This window comes from Triticum aestivum, chromosome 5A (assembly GCF_018294505.1).
Source record: "Triticum aestivum cultivar Chinese Spring chromosome 5A, IWGSC CS RefSeq v2.1, whole genome shotgun sequence".
NCBI lineage: Eukaryota > Viridiplantae > Streptophyta > Magnoliopsida > Poales > Poaceae > Triticum > Triticum aestivum.
The window spans coordinates 316,893,251-316,916,575 of NC_057806.1; the positions used below are offsets into that span (position 1 = coordinate 316,893,251).

General features: G+C 47.5%; 1 protein-coding gene and 1 pseudogene across 1 annotated transcript; one reads left to right on the plus strand and one right to left on the minus strand.

Annotated features, from left to right (window-relative positions):
* The first annotated feature begins 4,068 nt into the window (after positions 1 to 4,068).
* LOC123109285 (uncharacterized) lies at positions 4,069 to 4,204 on the plus strand (annotated as a pseudogene).
* A 5,632-nt stretch (positions 4,205 to 9,836) lies between these two features.
* LOC123106856 (mini zinc finger protein 1) lies at positions 9,837 to 10,607 on the minus strand. Its single transcript, XM_044528894.1, has one exon. The coding sequence runs from the start codon at positions 10,508 to 10,510 to the stop codon at positions 10,226 to 10,228; it is 285 nt and encodes a 94-aa protein (XP_044384829.1). The 5' UTR covers positions 10,511 to 10,607; the 3' UTR covers positions 9,837 to 10,225.
* Between the last annotated feature and the right edge of the window lie 12,718 nt (positions 10,608 to 23,325).

Genomic DNA, 23,325 nt, shown 5'->3' on the forward strand with positions numbered 1-23,325 from the left:
CCGTATTTGCACGACCATACAAGTTCGATGACCAGAACTATGTGCTTTATAAGTTTATGCACCAAACTGACTGTCGCGTGCAAGTTTTAAGACTCCTATTAATAGAAAAGTACAGGGAGTTGCCAAAAGAATGAAGTTACGCAACAAAAGCAAAGCAAAATGTGCTGTCCAATCAAACAGCAGCTTGCTAGCAAGTAGGCCATACGGCATCCGCACATGTATCAATTTATGTATGCATGAAACAGATCGGTCGTGTGGTTGTTTGTGCATGGGCGGATGATCGAAGGCGAAAGGACTCCACCGAACGGAGCTGCTGATGGATGGGACACACCTGGCATAAATTAAAAAAGGTTGATACTGGAGAGCAAGGTACATGGACTACTTTGGCCCGTGGTCTGCTCATTGCTGATTCACCTAGAAATGGGCCTGACCTTCTACCGATGTGTTCATTCATGTAACGTACATCATGTGCAGTTTGGTGCTAAAATTGCTCATTTTGATTCAAAATAAGTGTCACAGTGTTGAACTAGGGTTAATTAAAAACTACGACACTTCATGAATAGGAGGTATTAGAAAAACACAAAAAACTGGTTCCAAATTTGATGCACCGAGCATTATGGTTCAGTGGAAGTGGCTCCTATCCGTGCGTTATGTGCCGTTGGGCCACTGACATGTGGGCTAGGTTCCCAACGGGCCCACATGTCGGTGGCAGAAAAGCAGGGTGCCGTACATCAGAGGATTCTCATCCTGATTCAATTTACGTCTGGAACTGTATATGGCGCTCGTGTAGCGTGCCAGCATGGTGCCAAGCACCATTGTCAGTGTTTGGGCAATACTAGAACGCCACTCTTTTTGTTGCTGCAGAAAACCTCATAAATTAGTATCAAATCTCGTAAGGACTCTGATAAGCATTACACTTGTCGCACGAACACATGGCAATTTTGAACGTTTTTTATGACAAGTTTACTTACGAAAGAATGACAACTTTAGTTGTCAAGCGTGGCAACCTTTTTTCGGATGGCAAGTTTTATTTTTTTCGGATGGCAACTTTAGTTGAAAAAAAATCAAGGCCGGAGTGCTTTGTGACATATGTGTGACACTTATCATTTATGATCTCATAAAAAATCTTTGAAGTGTCAGGCCCACTGCCAGTGACCGGACGAGGTTGGAGCATCGCATTTTCTATCCGGAGAAAGCACCTTAAATTAGTATCAAATCTCATAAAGGCCCCTAAAACTCCACTATGCGTCTCTATATTCATTGGATCCCACTTACCAGTATACAATACTCCCTCCGTTTCATAATATAGGACGTTTTTTTGACTCTAATGTAGTGTCAAAAAACATCTTATATTATGCACAAAGGGAGTACAAAGTAATAATTCATATGAAAAAGGTACCCATGAAGGTCAAACGCGAGACCTCATTGTATAGCGCCGGCAATGCTAGTCACTCCACACCATCATGTTTTCTTTTCCCGAGATAAACTCCATCACATTTGATGTCAATAAAGGATAACTTTTTTTAGACCCAATAAAGGATAACTAGGCTTAGTGTCTCGTAGTCGAACACACTCGTGGGTGCTTAAAATTGGCTGCAGCCACAACAGCCCATTTCCGATATGTTCTTGTTTTGTTTTTCCTTTTTGAAAAATATGCAGATTATAACCAAAATAAAAAGAAATATTTAGGTTCATATATTTTAGAAAGTTTTGTAGAAAGCAGTCATATATTAAAGAAAAATATGATCATTGTGTTTGTAATCTATTTAATAAAAATATTCAGATATTATTCTAAGAAGTATTCATGTAAATAAACTAGTTAAGAAATTTTAAAAAAATTTGCAATTAAATAATATTCATTTGAGGCTATGCAGTCTGGGGGCTTACTAGACTCTTATTTATTTTTTTCACACATCTTTTCCTATTTATTTTTGTTAAAAGTATATAAATATCTCTTTCCCAACACACACGTTTATTAAAACATGTAAACACCTTTTAAGAAAACATATGTTATTATTATATACTACATGAATATTTAATTGAAAATGCGAACATTTTAAAATTACATGCAAATCTATCCAAATATTTATTTAAAATGTTTATATTTTTATTAAAAAAATATACACTTTTTAAAATTATACAATATTTTATAATACATAAAGTTATTTTTAACTATATGCAATTTTTAAAGTAATATGCGAATATTTTTTAGAATCACATGAACTTTTTCAATGTAAGTGATTTTATTTGTATGTATATTATTTATAAGAGATGAATATTCTAATTTTATTTTCTTACAGTGATTATAATTTCCATATTTTTTAAATCCAAAAAAGTAAAACTAACATATGGAAAATGTGTCCAAGTGGATGCAGCCCATTTAACCCCACGAGCGTGTTTGACAACGAGACATTAAGCCTATTTATCCTTTATAGAGTTATAAAAAAGTCCTTTATAGACACGAAACGTGATTGGGTGGGCCTGACTAGCATCCTCGGGCTATAAGATAAGGTCTCAGGTTCTCCGTGCGCACATACCGGCGTTTCAGGGGCTTTTTATGAGATTTGGTAGTACTAATTTAGGGGGTTTTCTGCAAAAAGCAGTGCTCTAGCTCCACCTAGTCACTGTCAGTGGCCCTGGCGCTAAGCTCATGCCATGCGAGCGACGTACATAGCTGCAGATGGGAATTGAATCGTACGTGCATGTTGGGACAAGTTCTGGCATTGGTTCTCTATTTTTTTTTAACTTTTGGCACCATACTAATCGGCGACGATGACCCCGAACAGCTAGGTCCGGCCATTTGAGGGGATTCAATGGTGACACTGGTCGATTGGAAGTGTCGGCGGGGGCACCGGCGTGGCTGCGGTGCGGGCGGGAGTGAGTTAAACCGAATAAAGGATCGGCTAAGTCCGGGTTAAGTTCTCAAACAAAACTTCACCCCTACTACGTGTAACAAAACAAAACCGAACCCTATCACCACGACGTGACCTACTACCACGGCAAATGCTGCCCTGCTTCTCTCAATTTCCACTTGTCGATGTAGAGGAGACGAAGCTTCTTTTTTTTGCGAGGGAGCTACCGGTGTACAAGATAGTGGCTAACGATGTGGTAGGGTAATTGTACGGTAGTTATTGGATGCGGTTGCGCATAGGTGAAACTCCGAAACTGTTAGAATAGAGTACGTAGGGATAGATGATGTTTAAATCGTTTCTGTTTCTATCTCTTCTTCTGTTCTTCTTCTCCAAGTTGTATCGATCTTTCCCTGGAAGAATCCTAGCGATATTCCAAACCTTGTAAGCCACGACAACTATTCTATAAATACACATGCGGCCCGAGCAAAGGGTTCAACGCTTCCTACCAAATCTTACATGGTATCAGAGCCCTTCCTCTCGTACGTCTAGCTTTCGTGAGAGATCGATCTAGTTGATCGAGAGAGAAACCTGAAACCTATCCAGAGAGACTTGTCGAGAGAGAATCATGTCAGGCACCAACGCCAGCACCGCTGCTTCCACCATCGCCACCACCAACACCGCCCTGATTGGATCCACCATGAGCACCTTGTCCACCCAATCTGCGCCTTCCACCTATGCATCTTCTTCCACCTCCAGCAGCGTTTCCTCTCTCGGGTCTCCTCCATCTGAGAAGCTCATGAGGACAAATTTCCTCCTCTGGAAGGCCATCGTGCTACCCCAAATCAAGGGAGCACAGATGGAGCACTTCCTTGATGTCGCAAGCCAGGCGCCCCCTCCTACCATCACCATCACCAAAGACGGGAAGGAGGAGCAGGTCTTCAACTACGCCCGGTCGATCTGGTACGCCCAGCAGCAACAGGTACAAGGATACCTTATGGGATCTCTGTCACGTGAGGTTCTTGCGCAAGTCGCTGCCCTTCAGACGCCGACTGAGGTGTGGAGTGCCATCCACGCCTCCTTCGCTGCCCAGACGCAAGCGCAGATCGTCAACACTCGCATCGCCCTCGCCAATCGCCACAAAGGAAGCATGGGCATGCCCGAGTACCTGGCGAAGATCAAGGCCTTCGCCGATGAGATAGCCTGCACCAGTGATCCCCTCTTTGAAGGAGAGATAACCTCCTATGTGCTCAAAGGGCTGGACATCGAGTATAACCCGGTGATCTCAGTCCTGGCTGCACGTATCGAACCGGTGACCGTCCAGGAGCTCTACAACCAGCTGCTAAGTTTTGAAGCTAGTATGAATCTCCTACTAGGTAATAATATTCGCCAGTCATCGGTTAATTCCCTCACACGTGGTCGCGGCACTGGAGGCCGAGGCCGTGGTCACCGCGGTCACCAGCAGGGGCGCGGACGCAGCAACAGCAACAACAGCGGGCGTGGGCGCGCCAACAACACTGGCCTACATCCCTCCGGCGCCTCCTACTCCAACACCAGGCCATGGTGCCAGCTTTGCAAGAAGCCAGGGCACGAGGTGAAAGATTGCTGGCATCGCTGTGATGAAGACTTCGTGCCCGAGGAATGCCACATTGCTGCAGCCATCAGGGAACAAGAAGAAGCTGGGGACACCATCTGGTATGCTGACTCCGGAGCCACGGACCACGTCACCAGTGAGCTGGAGAAGCTTGCCAACCACGAGAGATACTATGGCAATGAGCAAATAAACACCGCTACAAGTGGAGGAGGTATGGACATATGTCACATTGGTCAATCTTCCATTAATTTCCCTAATTCTAAACGTGATCTTCTTCTAAAAGATGTGCTTCATGTCCCTCAAGCCAACAAAAATCATGCTTCCATGTCTCGTTTGTCAGCTGATAATAATGTCTTTTTTGAAACTCATCCCAAGTATTTTTTTCATTAAGGATCGGGCAACGAGGGAGCTCCTCCATCACGGTAGATGCGTCGGTGGTCTATATCCTATCACATCAAAAGCTTTTAGCCACAAGCGTCATCGTCAAGTCTACTCCGTCGTCAAACCATCCTTAGAGAGGTGGCATCAAAGATTAGGTCATCCTTCATTAAAAATAGTTGATCAAGTAGTGAATAAAGGCAATCTTCAATTGTCTAGTAGTGAGAATAAAGAGTATGTTTGTGATGCTTGTCAATGTGCCAAGAGTCATCAACTCCCATATCCTAAGTCAAATAGTGTGTCTCATGCTCCGTTGGAACTGATATTCAGTGATGGGTCATGCCAGAGATTCTTTTGGAAGAAAGAAATATTATGTTAGCTTTATTGATGACTATAGTAAATTTACATGGATATACTTGCTTAAGTTCAAATCCGAAGTCTTTTCTCTCTTCCAAGAATTCCAAAAACTTGTTGAGCGTCAATTTGACAAGAAAATCATTGCAGTCCAGAGTGATTGGGGAGGAGAGTATGAGAAGCTCAACTCTTTCTTTCGAAGCATAGGCATTGAGCATCATGTTTCGTGTTCACATGCACATCAACAGAACGGTTCTGCCGAACGCAAACACCGTCATATCGTTGAAGTAGGCCTTTCCCTTCTTGCTCATGCATCTATGCCTCTAAAGTATTGGGATGAAGCATTTATTGCTACCGCTTATCTTATCAATCGGCTGCCCAGTAAGGTTATTGGGAACACAACTCCTTTAGAATGATTGTTTCATCAAAAGCCAGATTATAATTCTCTCAAAGTTTTTGGATGTGCATGTTATCCTAATCTTCGCCAATATAATCACCACAAAATTGAGTTTCGCTCCACTCAATGCGTTTTCCTTGGCTACAACAATCTTCATAAGGGTTACAAGTGCCTAGAAATCTCAACTAGACGCATCTACATCTCTAGGGATGTGATCTTTGATGAAACTATCTTTCCCTTCGCCAAACTTCATCCAAATGCCGGAGCCCTTCTTCGAGCAGAAATTTCTCTTCCCTCGGATTCTTTGTCACGTCCTGATCACGGGGGAGAACTAATAGAACATGATCATGTGACTAGTCCAAAAGAAAATTCAGATACTAATGAAAAAAATGCAGTTTTGGCTATGATTTTATGTGTGCAGAAGAGGACGAAAATAGCACTGGATCCGATGCTGATCCTGTGCAGAACTGCAGCGCCAGGGAAGGTGCGCGATCCCAGGTTGATAGCCGTGTGCGATCCGAGGCTGATCCAGTCGTCAGGCGCACAGCGGTGTCTCCCGCGTCTCCAGTAGTGCCACATGGCGGGGCCAGCCCACCTGCCGATCCAGTGGCCGACCAAGATCTGGGCGTGGACCCAGGCAGCGCGGGGTGCAGCCCATCCGCGCGCGTCGCACGGGAACCGGTGCGTTTCGTGGCCGACAGCCCGACCGGAGAGGGGCCCATCAACATCGCCATGCGGAGCCCTGCTGTTGCTAGGGCGTCTGGCGCGAGGAGAATCGCGTTGGATCCGGTGACTACCTCGGATCTGGAGCCCTGTGGCGCGGCAGTCTAGGACGATTTGGCTGGATCTTCTGCGGCTTGTTTTGGCAATGAAGAAACTGCAGCAGCCTCTACACATGTGTCATCCGAGATACCTCAGCGCCACACCAGATCAAAATCTGGATTATCCAAACCCAAGGTATACAAGGATGGTACAGTAAGGTACGATCCTTGCAAGTTTGCTTTTCTCACTAGTTCGGGTGAACCTATTCATCTAGCCGAAGCTCTTGCTCACAAAGAATGGAAAGGGGCTATGGACAATGAATATCAAGCACTCATGAAAAAAAATAAAATGTGGCATCTTGTATCACCAAAAAAGGGAAAGAACTTGATTGATTGCAAGTGGGTTTATAAGATTAAAAGAAAGTCTGATGGAAGTATAGATAGATACAAAGCCAGATTGGTTGCAAAAGGGTTTAAGCAAAGGTTTGGAATTGATTATGAGGATACCTCTAGCCCTGTTGTTAAGGCAGCTACTATTCGACTTGTTCTGTCTATTGCTATTTCCAAAGGGTGGAGTTTGCGTCAGCTAGACGTTCAGAACGCGTTTCTTCATGGTGTTCTTGAGGAAGAAGTGTACATGCGGCAACCACCTGGGTATGAAAACAAAAGCACACCTCATTTTGTCTGCAAGTTGGACAAAGCTTTGTATGGCTTAAAGCAGGCCCCAAGAGCCTGATACTCCAGGTTGAGTACCCAGTTACAACAACTTGGGTTTATTCCAAGCAAGGCAGATACCTCATTATTCTTTTATCATAAAGGCAACATCTCTATGTTTGTTCTTGTCTATGTTGATGATATAATTGTTGCTAGTTCCAGTTCAGAAGCTACTACCTCCCTTCTTCGTGATCTCAATATGGAGTTTGCACTCAAGGATTTGGGTAATCTTCACTACTTTCTTGGTATAGAGGTAAGACAGATCAAGGATGGAATACTTCTTACACAAGAAAAATACACCACAAATATTCTAAGAAGGGTAGGACTGGAACATTGCAAACCAGTAAGTACACCACTCTCCACTTCTGAGAAGCTTACAGTTGAAGGAGGTGAATTACTTGGACCAAATGATGCAACAAAATATAGGAGTGTTGTTGGTGCTCTACAATACTTAACATTGACTAGACCTGATATTTCATATTCTGTCAACAAAGTATGTCAGTTTTTACATGCACCAAGTATAGTTCATTGGACTGCAGTAAAGAGAATTCTAAGGTATCTAAAGTTTACAATGGGACTTGGAATCAAGATTATTAAGTCACCGTCCATGCTAGTTAGTGCATACTCAGATGCTGACTGGGCAGGATGCCCTGATGATAGAAGGTCCACAGGTGGTTTTGCTGCGTTTCTGGGATCAAACCTTGTGTCATGGAGTGCAAGAAAACAGGCTACCGTGTCAAGATCAAGCACTGAAGCAGAATACAAAGCCCTTGCTAATGCAACGGCTGAAATCATGTGGATCCAGACTCTTCTATACGAGTTGGGAATCAGGGCTCCACAAGCTGCAAGGTTATGGTGTGACAATATTGGTGCTACCTATCTTTCTGCAAATCCGGTGTTCCATGCACGTACAAATCCGGTGTTCCATTTTGTGAGAGAAAGAGTAGCACGAAAGCTACTTGATATCAAATTTATTCCAACAGGAGATCAACTTGCAGATGGCTTCACTAAACCACTTACCACGAGGAGACTGAATGAGTTCAAGTACAATCTAAACCTAGAGAAATTTTCATAGGTTTGGATTGAGGGAGGATGTTAGAATAGAGTACGTAGGGATAGATGATGTTTAAATCGTTTCTGTTTTTATCTCTTCTTCTGTTCTTCTTCTCCAAGTTGTATCGATCTCTCTCTGGAAGAATTCTAGCGATATTCTAAACCTTGTAAGCCACGGCAACTATTTTATAAATACACATGCGGCTCGAGCAAAGGGTTCAACGCTTCCTAGCAAATCTTACATTACAGGAACAAGTTGCTTCGTGCGGAGAAAACCCCCTACCGTACCCCAAACAAAGTCCGCAGGGGGGGCTGGTGGCCTCAAGTTTGGTCCATGATCGATCATGCTACGCCCGTAGGATGATCAAAATCCGTCCGTTGGATCTGGCGGCATGCATCCACTCGATGAGGGCAGGGGGTGGGGGGTCCCGGCTAGCGAATATACGCTGACAGCAATGAAGCCGCTGCGATGGATCGAGCTGGCCACTATAGTGCACGCACGTACAGATCAAGATATATCCCCATCGATGAGGCTGGCCTCTTGTCATCCTGCCTTCGCTTTCCTACCTAGTACGTACTCCATCACGCCGCACCCATTGATTTATTGTCGCCGACCGTGCGAATTACACACACCGACGGTAGAAAACGGAACACCATTGGTTTTGTGACAGTCGTCAGCTTCTCCATCAGCCACGACATCGGTCTCCAGAGACCATTCCATGGATCCAACCATTAAACTCTTTGTTCTCTAACAAGTACTTCATCCGTTCGGAATTTACCATCGTTGAAATGAAGTATACCTGAACACTGAAACACGTTTAGATACACTCATTTCAACGACGGTTAATTCCGGACGGAGGTTGTAGTACAACTTTTTCAAGATGGGACTCCTCGCTCTCCTTGTAAAAAAGGAACGGGATATCTCTCGCGATGACCTGCCTGCGCTTTAGATTGGGTATACGGAGTCACGTTTTCCATCCGCGTTGGTTGGGAAATCACGTGCCCTGCTGGGTTTTCCAGTGGCTGGGATTAGTTGGTTAGCCCTGAAAGTCGTTGGAAAAGTAGGTTCAGGAATATCACAAGAACATGGTGGCTACGGCACTGTTGGCAGTTGGCGGCAGCAATAGATATGGCACTGTGATAGTGACGGCCAGTCTCCACGCTTGACAAGAGCTGGTGCGAGCGAGCGATATTAGTAAAGTGACAGCGCAGTGAGATTTAATTGTACAGCGACACTACGTACGCTTGATCTGGTTTTGATAGCTAAGATAACCCTTCAAGCTCTCACCAAAAAATATCCTTGATTGAAAGCAAAAGAACGCTTGCTCCTTGACTTTGATGCAGAGGTTAAGAAATTATTACAGTCACTGACAGCATCATTAACCTTAATTTGAGCACTGTTTTGAACTGCAACATGCATGCCAACAAATGGGTAGCGGTTGGCTCTCAAACTTTTCTGGCACGGAGATCCGAATGATGGGAACCCAGCCTAGTTCAGCTGGCTGATAGGAACCACGCACGAAGAGATCCGGCTTCTCTTCGGCTCGAATTTAGGTTACTATATTCCGGCCGTGCTAATTGAAAACAATACCTAAACGACCCATGCTAGCTACTAGCCAGTGACAGGATGACATAATTTTACAGCCGCGCGCACTCGGTGAAGTAAAGCTCACGATGAGTCAAAGTGTAATTCCATTCAGTGAAGCAAAGGCATCTACTCTACTCTACTCATAATGTCAATCCATAATTCAGAGGCATATCTTATTAACTGCTGGTTCCAAACAAGAAACACAAATCTGTACAAATTACAAGGTGTTCATCTCACCGATCGATCTACACACACACGCACCAGTTTGGACTCTCATCAACACGCATATGCTACACGTACGGATATGTTAATTACATCACACGCAATCGAGCACCAAATTAATCCCAATACCAGGAGGAAGAGGAGGAGGAGGAAGAAGATAAATTAACCGGGCCATATATATGTATTTGATAGATGGATCGAGATCGAATGGAGTCATCTCAACGTCCACCACGCCTTACCTGCCGATAGATGCCGGTCTACCCGTGACGAGCCAGCAAGAGAACAGCGGGCTTGGGCGGCGACGGGCGGCGGCGATCACCGGCCGGAGGTGTCGGAGGAGCAGTCGCACTCGACGGCCTCCACCTCGCGCTTGTGGAAGCTGCGGTGGCAGCCGCACGCCGCGCAGAGGAGCGCCTCGGCGCCCGCGGGGGCGGACGCCATGAACTCGCGGCAGCCGTCCACGGCGTAGCCGCCGATGCCGGCGGCGTGGTTGCGCTGGCACTCCTTGTAGTGCACCACCTTGCCGTCCTTCCTCTCGGGCGCCACCGCCGTGCCGTTGGCGAGCGCCTTGGACGCCGACCGGTCCTGCTGGGGCCCCATGGACGACGCCTTCTTGCCGGCCGGCGGCCGTCGTCGGGTCTGTGGCGTCTGGGATGGGAGGGAAGGGAGTGGGAAGGCTTTTGCTATCGCGGCCTTGGATGCTGGTACTTATATGGGCAGGAGCACGAGAGGGAGGGGCGATGATTTTCTCCATTTCTTTTCCGCGGCCACGCAAAGGCTTTGCGTGTAATTGCGTTAGGAGAAAAAAGGAGTCTCTCAAGGTTACAAGAACGGGCACCAGTGCGCACAGTGTTCTAGTTTTAGATCATGCGCCGGAGCACCTGGGTAATTTGGAGCGAGCATTCGGTCCACACGATGGTATCGTGTGTGGTCTGGATTTATTTCTTGTTTACGTAACCGGTTGGGGGCGCATGATTGTAAACCTAACGACCAGAGTTCGATCCACGTCGGGGACGAATTTCTGGAATTCTCATGAGGGATGCTTCTTCTATATCAATAAAACCGTGGGTGCTAGTGCCCATGGAGTTTCATTTTTTTTTTGTTTACGTAACCGGTTGGCGCCATGATTCGTGTAGCCATTTGTCGTGTTGATATTTTCATGTTTTTTCTTCATATTGGTAAATTCTATGATGGACGCGCGCAGAATGATGGCGTTGTCTAGTGTCGTGGTGACGTCGACGACAGTTGGGCTTGGCAAGACCAATGCGTTGATCTCTTTTGAAGTTGGGACAGCGGAAGATGAAGACGACGGATTCTAGAGAGGTGAGGGTATGCTAGACCGGTTGGTGCTCTCGACTCAGTGTGGGGCGGCTTGGTGAGGCTACTGGATTAGATGATGTGGGTTGATACGAGGTCACGACACATCATCAAGCTTATAGGGATGGTGACAGAGATCGCCAGAAAAATGACTTTGGGTTGATCTATGTTTTTATGTTCTTGTACTCCGTTGAATAATTTAATAAAAGAGTTTTCTATTTTTGTGGCCTGGTTACAAAGTTGTGCTCAGTTTTGCTTGGGCAAACTAACTTTGCTCACTTTTCCCCTTTATCATGCCGCCCACCCTCACCAATGCCCAAACAGGTGCTTGTCGTTGATCAAGGGAGTTGATTGCTAGCCGTCGTTGTTACTGATGTGTGGGACACCCCATGCCATGTGGCGCTCTCATAGTCGTCCGTGTGTGTGTGTCCACATACATGAGTAGTCACATCATAGTCACGTCAGTCCTTTCACACAGGGAATACGCATCGCCCGCGCGGATTCCATGCAGGAAGTCACGTCGCCGGTGTACCCGTCACCCGCCTATTAATGGCTTTATAGCCACATGTCGCACACTGGCGTACACCCACTCCAGCCGAGTCCCTTCCCCTCCCCTCGCACACCCTTCTTCCCGCTGTGCACCTCCACAACTCAAACCCTAGCCGCCTCCACTTCCGCAACCGCAACCATGGCCAACCACGACTGTGGGACGGGAAGCAGCAACCGACAAGAGTCTAAGATTGGGGATACCCAAGGCACGCCAAGGCAATATCTAAGGAAGACTCAAGCAGCCAAGCTAGCTTGGGGATGTCCCAGAAGGCGTCTCATCTTTCATCTTCAAAACTATCGGTATGTCTCACTTGGATCTATATTTTTACTCTTCACATGATATGTGTTTTACTTGGAGCATCATTTGTTTTTGATTGTTTTTGTTTGCTTGTTTTTACAATCATATTTTTCTGAACACACCTATTAAGAGAGACACACATTCATCTTATATTTATAGAATGCTCATTTGTTCTTCACTTATATCTATTGGAGTTGAGGCAGTTAGTCTTGTACTTCACTTATATTTGTAAGAGCACGGTGATATGCTTTTATAAAAATGATTAGGACTCTCTTGCTTCACTTGTATCTTTTTAGATAGCTGAATTGTAATTGGTAATTTGCATGAATTATGTGTTGGTCCAAAAATAATGGGTATGTAGAGTGGTAAGATAAAAATTTGCATGCAAGTTGTAGATCATTGAACTAGATAAACTTAATTATGTGCAATAGTTTTGCAATATTGAGGTAATAATATGTGACCGTGTAAGTAAACGGTTAGAGTTAAGTAAGAATATTTGTGTTAAGATTTGAGATCTCATTCATGAAAGTGATAACCATTGGTATTAGCTTGGGAGTCTGAGTATGAGATACTTTGAAGTGACATTCATGTGTATTCAGGTCAGGGGTGCGCGATGGTTAACACCTCCCAACCTCCCCCTAGGGGTATGTGAGTCATGCCTACTTTGAGGGCTACTAGATTTTTCCAATATCTATTTGAGTTCTTTATAACTAATGTGAGTTCGCGGTCCTCTTGCACTTCCACCTATCCATATTTTGCTAGACTCTTCGGTACTGTGCATTGTGCACTCTCACCTCGAGACTTGGCGGGTACTTCACCGATGCATCCAAACCACATGACATGATACACTCTCTCACACATAAACCTCATTATATCTTCTTCAAAACATCCACCATACCTATCTATTATGGCATTTCCATAGCCATTCTGAGATATATTGCCATGCAACTTCCATTGTTACTATTCATTACATGACTTGAGCATTCATTATTATTTTCCTTGCATGATCATAGAGCTCATGATATTTGTGGCAAAACCACCGTTCATCACTGTTATACATGTTACGCTAGATCATTTCACATCCTAGTACACCGCTAGAGGCATTCGTTTATAGCCATCATTTTCAGTTTTTGAGTTGGAAGTAAATAAAAGTGTGATGATCCTCATTATTAGAGTGTGCCCCTACCTGTGAGGATATGAATTGGAGGAGACCTATGATTCCTCGAAAAAGAGGGGAAGAGGTCCATGAGGCCAACCAAATAAAATAGAGAAAAAAGAAAAACCTAGAAGAAAAAAAGAGAGGGGGCACACTACTATCCTTTTTCCACACTTGTGCTTCAAAGTACCACCATGCACTTCATATAGAGACTTTTCATATACTTCATGATTATGCTAGTGGGATCTTTACATTATAAAACTTGACTTATATATTCCGATGACGAGCTTCCTCAAATGCTCGAGGTCTTCATGAGCAAGCAAGTTGGATGCACGCCCATTTAGCCGCATTAGGAGAGCTTTCATACACTTATAGCTCTAGTGCATCTGTTGCATGATAATCACTACTCCTCACATTGACATTGATTCTAAGGCTTCTGCATTGCCTAATGATCAGGCCTCGTTGATGTGAGATTATCATATATTTTTGTCTTCTTTCAATTCATGCTAAGTGCTTCCATGGTGATGTCTGAGTAGTTCATCCTCGAGGCTAGGGGTTTGTACCAGTAGCTATGTGTTTGATCTCTCTCCCCCTGTTCTTGATGGATTGCGATTTTGATATATCATGAGCTTTATTAATAAAATTGGAGCTTATGATGTTCATATCCCTCTATCCTTTTTTGTGATGAATTTAGTCTTGCTCTTTGAAGTTTCTTCATGTTGGATTGAAAATTTGGATTGGAGATTACATGATGTATGTCTAGCAATTAACTTGCGAATTCCCGTGGCGACATTGGGGTAATCGAGGCATAAAGGTTGTGCAATACGTATCATATGGTGTTGTCGTAGTACGATCCCTAGGACTATCCATTACACTTTGGGGTGGTTCAATAGATTGATTGGAAAGAAAACTTTGAGGTGGTTTTCTACCTATGCATCCTACTTTCTTCGATAGAATGGAAACTTTGGAGTGGTACATGATGTATGTCTAGCAATTAACTTGTGAATTCCCGTGGCGACATTGGGGTAATCGAGGCATAAAGGTTGTGCAATACGTATCATATGGTGTTGTCGTAGTACGATCCCTAGGACTATCCATTACACTTTGGGGTGGTTCAATAGATTGATTGGAAAGAAAACTTTGAGGTGGTTTTCTACCTATGCATCCTACTTTCTTCGATAGAATGGAAACCTCAAGTGGTCAGTGCCGCGCTAGTGGTGCAGAGGGAGGTCGGTAAAGAGGCAATAGCGACGGTGGGACTGGCAGATGGCAAGCCAGAGATTCCCCCAGCAGGGCCCGATGCCGGCAAGGCGAGGCCCCCGGTGGAGTTTGACACCATTAGGATAGGCCCCATGCAATCAAATGAGGTGGTGCAGAAGAAGAAGATGATGCAGCACCCGGTTTAATTTGTCAGCTCCCTCCTACAGGGGTCTAGGTCAAGGTACTCTGGTGTGTAGAAATTGCTCTTCGGCCTTCTTATGGCCTCGAGGAAGCTGCGTCACTACTTTCAAGCACATGAAATCGTCGTCGTCACCCGCCTCCCATTACAACGGATACTGCACAACCCAGATGCAACCGGAAGGATTGTGGAGTGGGCCTTGGAGCTTTCGAGGTTTGGTTTGAAGTTTGAAAGTACTTCGACAATCTAGAGCAGAGTCTTAGCAGAGTTCATTGCAGAATTGACCTCAACGCCTGACGAGGGAATCCAGGAGACCACCCTTCCCGGCAAGGAAGCAAGTCACAACTGGATCATGTACTTTGACGGGGCTTTCTCGCTGCAAGGCGCCGGTGCTGGTGTGCTGCTCGTCGCACCCACCGGAGAGCACCTCAAGTATGTAATCCAGATGCACTTTCCCAGGGAGATGTCCACCAACAACACTGCTGAGTATGAGGGGTTGCTTGCCGGCCTCAGGATCGCGGCGGACCTCGGGGTCAAGAAGCTCATCGTCAGGGGTGATTCATAGCTTGTCGTCAGACAAGTCAACAAAGATTATCAGAGCCCGTTGATGGATGCCTACGTAGATGAGGTGAGGAAGCTGGAGGAGCGCTTTGACGATATACAAGCGGAGCACGTTCCTCGGGCGGAGAACGACATCACCGATTACCTGTCAAAACACGCTGCATTCAAGCTACCTGTGGAACCATGTACCTTTTTGCTTTGGTTAACTCAACCATCCGTCGAACCATCAACGGAGCAGAACAAACTGAGGAAATCAGGCCCCAACAAGTACTTTCCCGTTGAGCTCCCAGGGGCCGCCGGCAAGGGTGTTGCCGCAGATTCTGAGCCTGCCGAGGAGCGACTAATTCCGGCGGGCCGTCAAGCCCTGGCCGTAGAGACGGCCGCTCCCATGGCAGAAGAAATGCCTTTGGTCCTTGCTGTCTAGCCCCAGGCTCCGGCATGGGCACATCATACCGACCGATTCCACCAAACAGGGGAGCTTCCCGAGGAACAGGAAGAAGTGGGGAAAGTAGCCCATCGGTCTGCCATGTATCAGTTCGTCGATGACGTCCTATACAGGAAGAGACCGAATGGTGTGAAGTTGAAGTGCATTCCCCGGGAGGAAGGACTGGAGCTATTGGCAGAGATACACGGAGGCATATGTGGATCCCACATAGGGTCGAGGGCCCTTGCCGGCAAGGTTTCTTCTGGCCCACTGCCCTCCAGGATGCAACGGCACTAGTAACCAAGTGTGAAGCGTGTCAGTTCCATTCAAAGAAGCTTCATCAACCAGCTCAAGCCCTTCAAACAATTCCTCTTTCCTGGCCATTCTCGGTCTGGGGGCTCGACATCCTGGGCCCTTTCCCCCGCGCTGTCGGGGGCTTTGAGTACTTGTACGTTGCGATCGACAAGTTCACAAAGTGGCTAGAGGTGGAAGCAGCGAGGAAGGTGACAGCACAGTCAGCCGTCAAATTCTTCAAGGGGCTAGTGTGCCGTTTTAGTGTGCCAAACAGAGTCATCACCGACAACGGCACGCAGTTCACAAGCCACACCTTCATGCAATACACCCAAGACCTCGATAGCAGGGTTTGTTTTGCTTCCTGGAACACCCTCGGAGCAACGGCCAGGCGGAGAGGGCAGATGCTGAAGTGTTGCAAGGACTGAGGACAAAGACTTTTGACAGGCTGCACAAGAGTGGAAAACGCTGGATTGATGAGTTGCCGACGGTTCTTTGGTTGATCAGAACGATGCCAAATCGAGCCACCGGCCAGACACCCTTTGCCCTCGTATACGGGGCAGAAGCAGTTCTCCCCATGGAACTCATATACGAGTCACCTCGAGTGCTCGCTTACGACGAGCTTGAGCAAGAGCAACTGCGACAAGACGACGCAACACTCCTTGAGGAAGATCGTCTTCGGGCGGCTGTGAGAGCAGCACGCTACCAGCAATCCTTGCGCCGCTACCATAGCCGCAAGGTTCATGCCCGAAGCCTTGAGGAAGGTGACCTTGTTCTTCGGTGCGTTTAGTCAGCCAAGAATTCCAACAAGTTGACGCCGAAGTGGGAAGGCCCTTATCGGGTAATACGAGTCACCAGGCCTGGTGCAGTCCGCCTGGAGACCGAAGATGTTGTTCCAGTGAGCAACTCCTGGAACACTGAACATCTTCGCAAGTTTTACCCATAAGGTGCGATTGCCGGACCCCCCGGCAACCCACCTTTTGTAAAAGCCTTGTCGGCAAGGCATGTAACCCTCTGTACAAAGCCAGGCGCAGACCCTGAGCATAAATAAATGAAGCACTGGTGCCCTAAGTTTTAGCATGCATGCTAGGTTAAGTCTCTCCCTCGGTTAGGGTTGATAGTGCATAGCGGCGACTAACCCCTAGCCTAGAGGTCGAGTATGCGTCTTTCTGCCTTCTTTGGTTCACAGGGCGCGTGGACACTTCTGCTGAGCCACTTGGGAGAAAGAAAACGAACCGGCGCTCCAGCCCCGGCAAGCCAAGACTGCCGGGGGCTGAAGACACAAGGATCTAACCACGGCAAGCCAAAGTTGCCGGGGGCTGCGGATTCAGATAAGTCCTTCATCCCCTGTTGTGCATTTCCGTATGGAACTGGGACAAATGAAACCTCGTTTTGCTCCAAGACCATCATGCTCCCCCTTCTTCTTGTACCCAAGTCCCTGGGATAGAACCGGGTCGTAGACGCGGTGGCGAGGAAATAAACGAAGGGCCTAACTCTACTTCGCCCCTGCCTCCGCCAAAAGCATGAGAATGGTCGACTAAAGTCAGGGGACGACAAGGCCTGTTGCCGGGCAAAAATGTTTATCTTAAAAATAACAAGGATTCGTTCCTTGGCATGGGCCTCGCTCACGCACAGAGAACCCGTCAAGCACCCTTTTTCATTAAAACATCCCATACAGGTACAGTTCATACGGAATTAAAAACATGAGCAAGGGGATTACAAATTTTAAATCTAACAAGTGCCCGCAGGCTTACAAACTAAAAAGAGATAAGATGCCCATAATCCCTTTCTTGTCCCTCTCCTCAGAAGGTGGAACAAGATGGCAGGAGGGCAAAAAGAGCGCCTAGGCAAGGTACGAGAAGCAGAAGGCACCAATAGAACATCTTGGTGCCAGGAAAGGAGTTGGAAGATGACGCAGCAGGCCGGCAATACGCGACGAAGGCGTCGGTGCCCACGTACTCCGACTTGATGGCCGCCACCCGCCTTCTCTGGCCCTCCTACGCCAGCCGCCCAAGGAGACGACGGGGAGCGCCCCGATGGAGAACTTGACGAGGAAGGCCCTCGGCAGGCCGCACGACGTAGGGCAGGGCGACACGATCAGTCGGAGACGAGGTCGACGTGACCTCGCTCGACGCTCTTGTCGTCGTTGTCGCTACTCTCCTCATCACTCCCACTTGAAGAGGAGTCTTCATCATCGGAGGATCTCTCCACGCAGCACTTCAGGTGAGTTCCAAGATCTCCAAAGACCTTGACGGAGAGCAAGCCGCCCTCCATTAACTTGAAGTAGAGGACAAGCCCCGCCGTCAGGCTGTGGATGCGAGTGAACGTCTTCCATCCGTGGCGGAGGTACATGACGTGAGGAGCGGGGAAGTCGACGTCGACCCGCGTGCCGCCGTTCCCGCAGCCCCTCATGTGCAAGCTGAGGGTGTAGGGTGGATTGAGCTCCATCTCCCGAGCAAATGGGGTAGGGAGATGGAGGCGGCGATGCGGTGGCCGACGCAGCCTGATGAAGAACTCGCGGGGCTGGTCCCCGACGTGGCCCTCCATCGGGGGAGGCATCGCTGGCGGAGGCGAGGCCGATGCGCCGCCCCGTCCCCCTCTCTCCCGAGCGCCACGGCGACCCTGGCCTCGCCCCCCTCCCCCTTCCTTTCATGGCCGGCTCCGCCGCCACGAGCTCTTGGGGAGGAGGGACGCGCTGACGAGCAGCAACCCTCGCCGCCACCGTCGAAGGTCCAGCGCTTCCTCTCACCATGGCAAATGGAAGAAAGGAGCCGAAGTGAATGGAGAAGGATGATGAGAGGATGTGGGATGCCATCCTCCTCCCCCTCCTTATAAAGGAGCGGAGTCGGGGCTCGGCTGCCCTACTCGGCCAATCCTGCCATCGGGGGCGCAGGGGATCGGGACCGACCCGCTTCCCCAATCAGCGACGGCCCGGTTTCCCGCCTCCACCGCCTGCCACCTGCATGGGGGACACGTGGCGAGCAAGCAGAATTGAGGGGACGGGTGAGGCAACCATTCCCCACCCCGTGATCATGGGGGACTGATGCCTTGAAGACCACGACCCGAGTCCGCCCGAGTAAATGGGTCGTGCCTCTATGCCTCCCTCTTTTTATGGGGAAGGCATGAGCCGCCTCTTTTCCACGATGTGACGCATGCGTGCGGAAACTGCCCCACGCATGATCCCCACGTCACGCACGCCCCTCCACATCGCGTGTTCAACGCGGGTCGTGGGGAAGCGCAGCGGGCGAGAAGTTACTGCGGTAAAATCCGCCCCACCTGCCCGCGCACCGTTCTGGGCCTAGCCCAACAACACGGCGCGCTTATGTGTGGCCCAGGCCCGGGGGCTCCTGTTGGTGTACAAAAGTATGGGCTCTTCTTTTGACCCCTTTACTTGTGCACGGGCAGTCAGAGCCGCGCGCCATGGCCACACTTAGCAGGGCAGAGGAGGGAAGCCAGAGAGAAGCCGAAGCACGAGACAACCAAGGCAAGGCCAAGACCAGAATTGTAGGAGAGCAAGAGGGCGAGGTGGAATCCCTTGGCAAGATCCTTGCCGAGGCAGCCTCCGCAGCCCCCGCAAGAGCCTTGCCGGGGCAACTTGCCCGATGCCAGCGGAGCAAGCCACCCTTGAGCTCACAGGCTCCAACCCAACCAACTACATTGGAACCAAGGCTCGGGAGGCGCCTCTGTGGTGGCATGCAAATCTTCATCAAGATCATAAACATGTGAGATCAGATGAGGACCACAAGATGGCGACCCTCGGCGGGATCCTAGCCGAGGGAGTCCACAAGGCCTCCGGCAAGACCCTTGCCGGGAACGACTACAACGCCACGGCAATACCCTTGCCGGGCCCCGGCAAGGCCCTTGCCGAGGGCATCAGCAGGGCCATTGCCAAGCCCGCACCAGCCAAGACTCCACCATCGTCCCCAAGCAGCTGCTAGCTCAACCAGCTGGGAAGGCACATGCGTGGCGACGGGAGGCCTCTACACCAACTCGGCAAGCACCTGCGTGGCGGCATGCGACCCTTCATGAAGGCTCCACCACCGCGCCAGCCCAGCAGCCAGCCAACATGGTGCTACGATGCCTCGTCATCTCGGACGCGTGTCGAGGCCAGGCATGGCAGCGACAGGTGGGACGTGCTTCCTTACCACCCCCAATAAAGTGAGAGGGGCACGTCAGCAGCACATTAAATGCGTTTGTCCGACGGGGCCTAAGGATAGACTCATCCACTGTAGACCTTTCCACCTCTTGTGTGCCACTGTGGCAACCCCTTTTCGCCTATAAAAGAAGGCCCGAGAAGTCCAGGAGAGGGATTCGGCTCTTTTGGGCAAGTTGCACCCCGTAGCTAGCTCAAGAACACAAGAACACTCAGATACATCCACCAAAGTAGGACTAGGGTATTACGCATCTTCGCGGCCTAAACCTGGGTAAATGATCCGTGTGCTTCTTGTCAGACCCGCTCTTTGCACAACCTCGCGCTTGCCAACCATAGAAGGGATCCTAGTGACCCCATAGGTGTCGTTTCCACCGACATCACGATCGATCGATCCTAGTACCGAACGTACGACACCTCCGCGATCTGCACACGTTCAACTCGGTAACGTCCCATGAACTCACTATCTGGTAGAGCTTCGAGGGAAAGTTCCGTCAGCACGATGGCGTGATGACGGTGTTGATGAAGCTACCGACGCAGGGCTTCGCCTAAGCACCGCTATGATATGAACGAGGTGGATTATGGTGGAGGGGGGCACTGCACACGGCTAAAAGATCAATGATCAACTTGTGTGTCTATGGGGTGCCCCTGGCCACGTATATAAAGGATGGAGGGAGGAGGAGGCCGGTCCTCATAGGGCGCACCCAAAGTGTGAAGTCCTACTAGGACTCCCTAGTCCTAGTAGGATTCCACCTCCCACATGGAATAGGAAAAAGGGAAAGGAGAAGGAGAAGGAAGGAAGGGGGCGCCCCCTTTCCCTAGTCCAATTCGGACCAGTCCATGGGGAAGGGGCGCAGCCACCCTTAGGCCTTTCTCTCCTTTCCCGTATGGCCCATTAAGGTCCAATACAAATTCCCGTAACCCTCTGGTACTCCGAAAAATACCCGAATCACTCGGAACCTTTCCGATGTCTGAATATAGCCTTCCAATATATCGATCTTTACGTCTCGACCATTTCGAGACTCCTCGTCATGTCCCCGATCTCATCCGAGACTCAGAACAAACTTCGGCCATCAAATCACATAACTCATAATACAAATCGTCACAGAACGTTAAGCGTGCGGACCCTACGTGTTCGAGAACTATGTAGACATGACCAAGACTCATCTCCGGTCAATAACCAATAGCGGAACCTGGATGCTCATATTGGTTCCTACATATTCTATGAAGATCTTTATCGGTCAAACCTCATAACAACATACGTTGTTCCCTTTGTCATCGGTATGTTACTTGCTCGACATTCGATCGTCGGTATCATCATACCTAGTTCAATATCATTACCAGCAAGTCTCCTTACTCGTTCCATAATGCATCATCCCGCAACTAACTCATTAGTCACATTGATTGCAAGGCTCATAGTGATGTATGTTACCGAGAGGGCCCAGAGATACCTCTCCGATAGACGGAGCGACAAATCCTAGTCTCGATCTATGCCAACTCAACAAACACCATCGGAGACACCTGTAGAGCATATTTATAATCACCCATTTACGTTGTGACGTTTGATAGCACACAAGGTGTTCCTACGGTATTCGGGAGTTGCATAATCTCATAGTCAAAGGAACATGTATAAGTCATGAAGAAAGCAGTAGCAATAAAACTGAACGATCATTATGCTAAGCTAATGGATGGGTCTTGTCCATCACATCATTCTCTAATGATGTGATCATGTTCATCAAATGACAACACACGTCCATGGCTAGGAAACTTAACCATCTTTGATTAACGAGCTAGTCAAGTAGAGGCATACTAGGGACACTCTGTTTGTCTATGTATTCACACATGTACTAAGTTTTCGGTTAATACAGTTCTAGCATGAATAATAAACATTTATCATGATATAAGGAAATAATAACAACTTTATTATTGCCTCTAGGGCATATTTCCTTCGGTCTCCCACTTGCACTAGAGTCAATAATCTAGTTCACATCGTCATGTGATTTAACATCAATAGTTCACATCTTTATGTGATTAGTTCACGTCTCCATGTGACTAACACCCAAGGGGTTTACTAGAATCAATAATCTAGTTCACATCGCTATGTGATTAACACCCAAAGAGTGATCATGTTTTGCTTGTGAGAGAAATTTAGTCAACGGGTCTGCCACATTCAGAGCCGTATGTATTTTGGAAATTTTCTATGTCTACAATGCTTTGCACGGAGTTACTCTAGCTAATTGCTCCCACTTTCAATATGTATCTAGATCGAGACTTAGAGTCATCTAGATCGGTGTCAAAGCTTGCATCAACGTAATTCTTTACGGCGAACCCTTTGTCACCTCCATAAGTGAGAAACATTTCCTTATTCCACTAAGGATATTTTTGACCGCTGTCCAATGATCCACTCCTGGATCACTATTGTACCCTCTTGCCAAACTTATGGTGAGGTACACAATAGGTCTGGTACACAGCATAGGAAACTTTATAGAACCTATGACTAAGGCATAGGGAATGACTTTTCATTCTCTTTCTATTTTCTACCGTGGCCGGGTTTTGAGTCTTTACTCAACTTCACACCTTGCAGCACAGGCAAGAACTCCTTTTTTGACCGTTCCATTTTGAACTACTTCAAAATCTTGTCAAGGCATGTACTCGTTAAAAATATATCAAGCGTCTTGATCTATCTCTATAGATCTTGATGCTCAATATGTAAGTAGCTTCACCGAGGTCTTTCTTTGAAAAACTCCTTTCAAACACTCCTTTATGCTTTCCAGAAAATTCTACATTATTTCCGATCAACAATATGTCATTCACATATACTCATCAGAAATGTTGTAATGCTCCCACTCACTTTCTTGTAAATACAGGCTTCACCGCAAGTCTGTATAAAACCATATGCTTTAATCACTTTATCAAAGCATATATTCCAACTCCGAGATGCTTGCACCAGTCCATAGATGGATCGCTGGAGCTTCCACACTTTGTTAGCACCTTTAGGATCGACAAAACCTTCTGGTTGCATCATATACAACTCTTCTTCAAAAAATCCATTAAGGAATGCAGTTTTGACATCCATTTGCCAGATTTCGTAAAATGCGGCAACTGCTAACATGATTCAGACAGACTTTTAAGCATCAATACGAGTGAGAAAATCTCATCATAGTCAACACCTTGAACTTGTCGAAAACCTTTTGCGACAATTCGAGCTTTGTAGATAGTAACACTACTATCAGTGTCCGTCTTCCTGTTGAAGATCCATTTATTCTCAAT

What these genes read in the sequence shown, in the direction of transcription:
- LOC123106856 (XM_044528894.1), bottom strand. Translation starts at nt 10,510, where the DNA reads ATGGGGCCCCAGCAGGACCGGTCGGCGTCCAAGGCGCTCGCCAACGGC.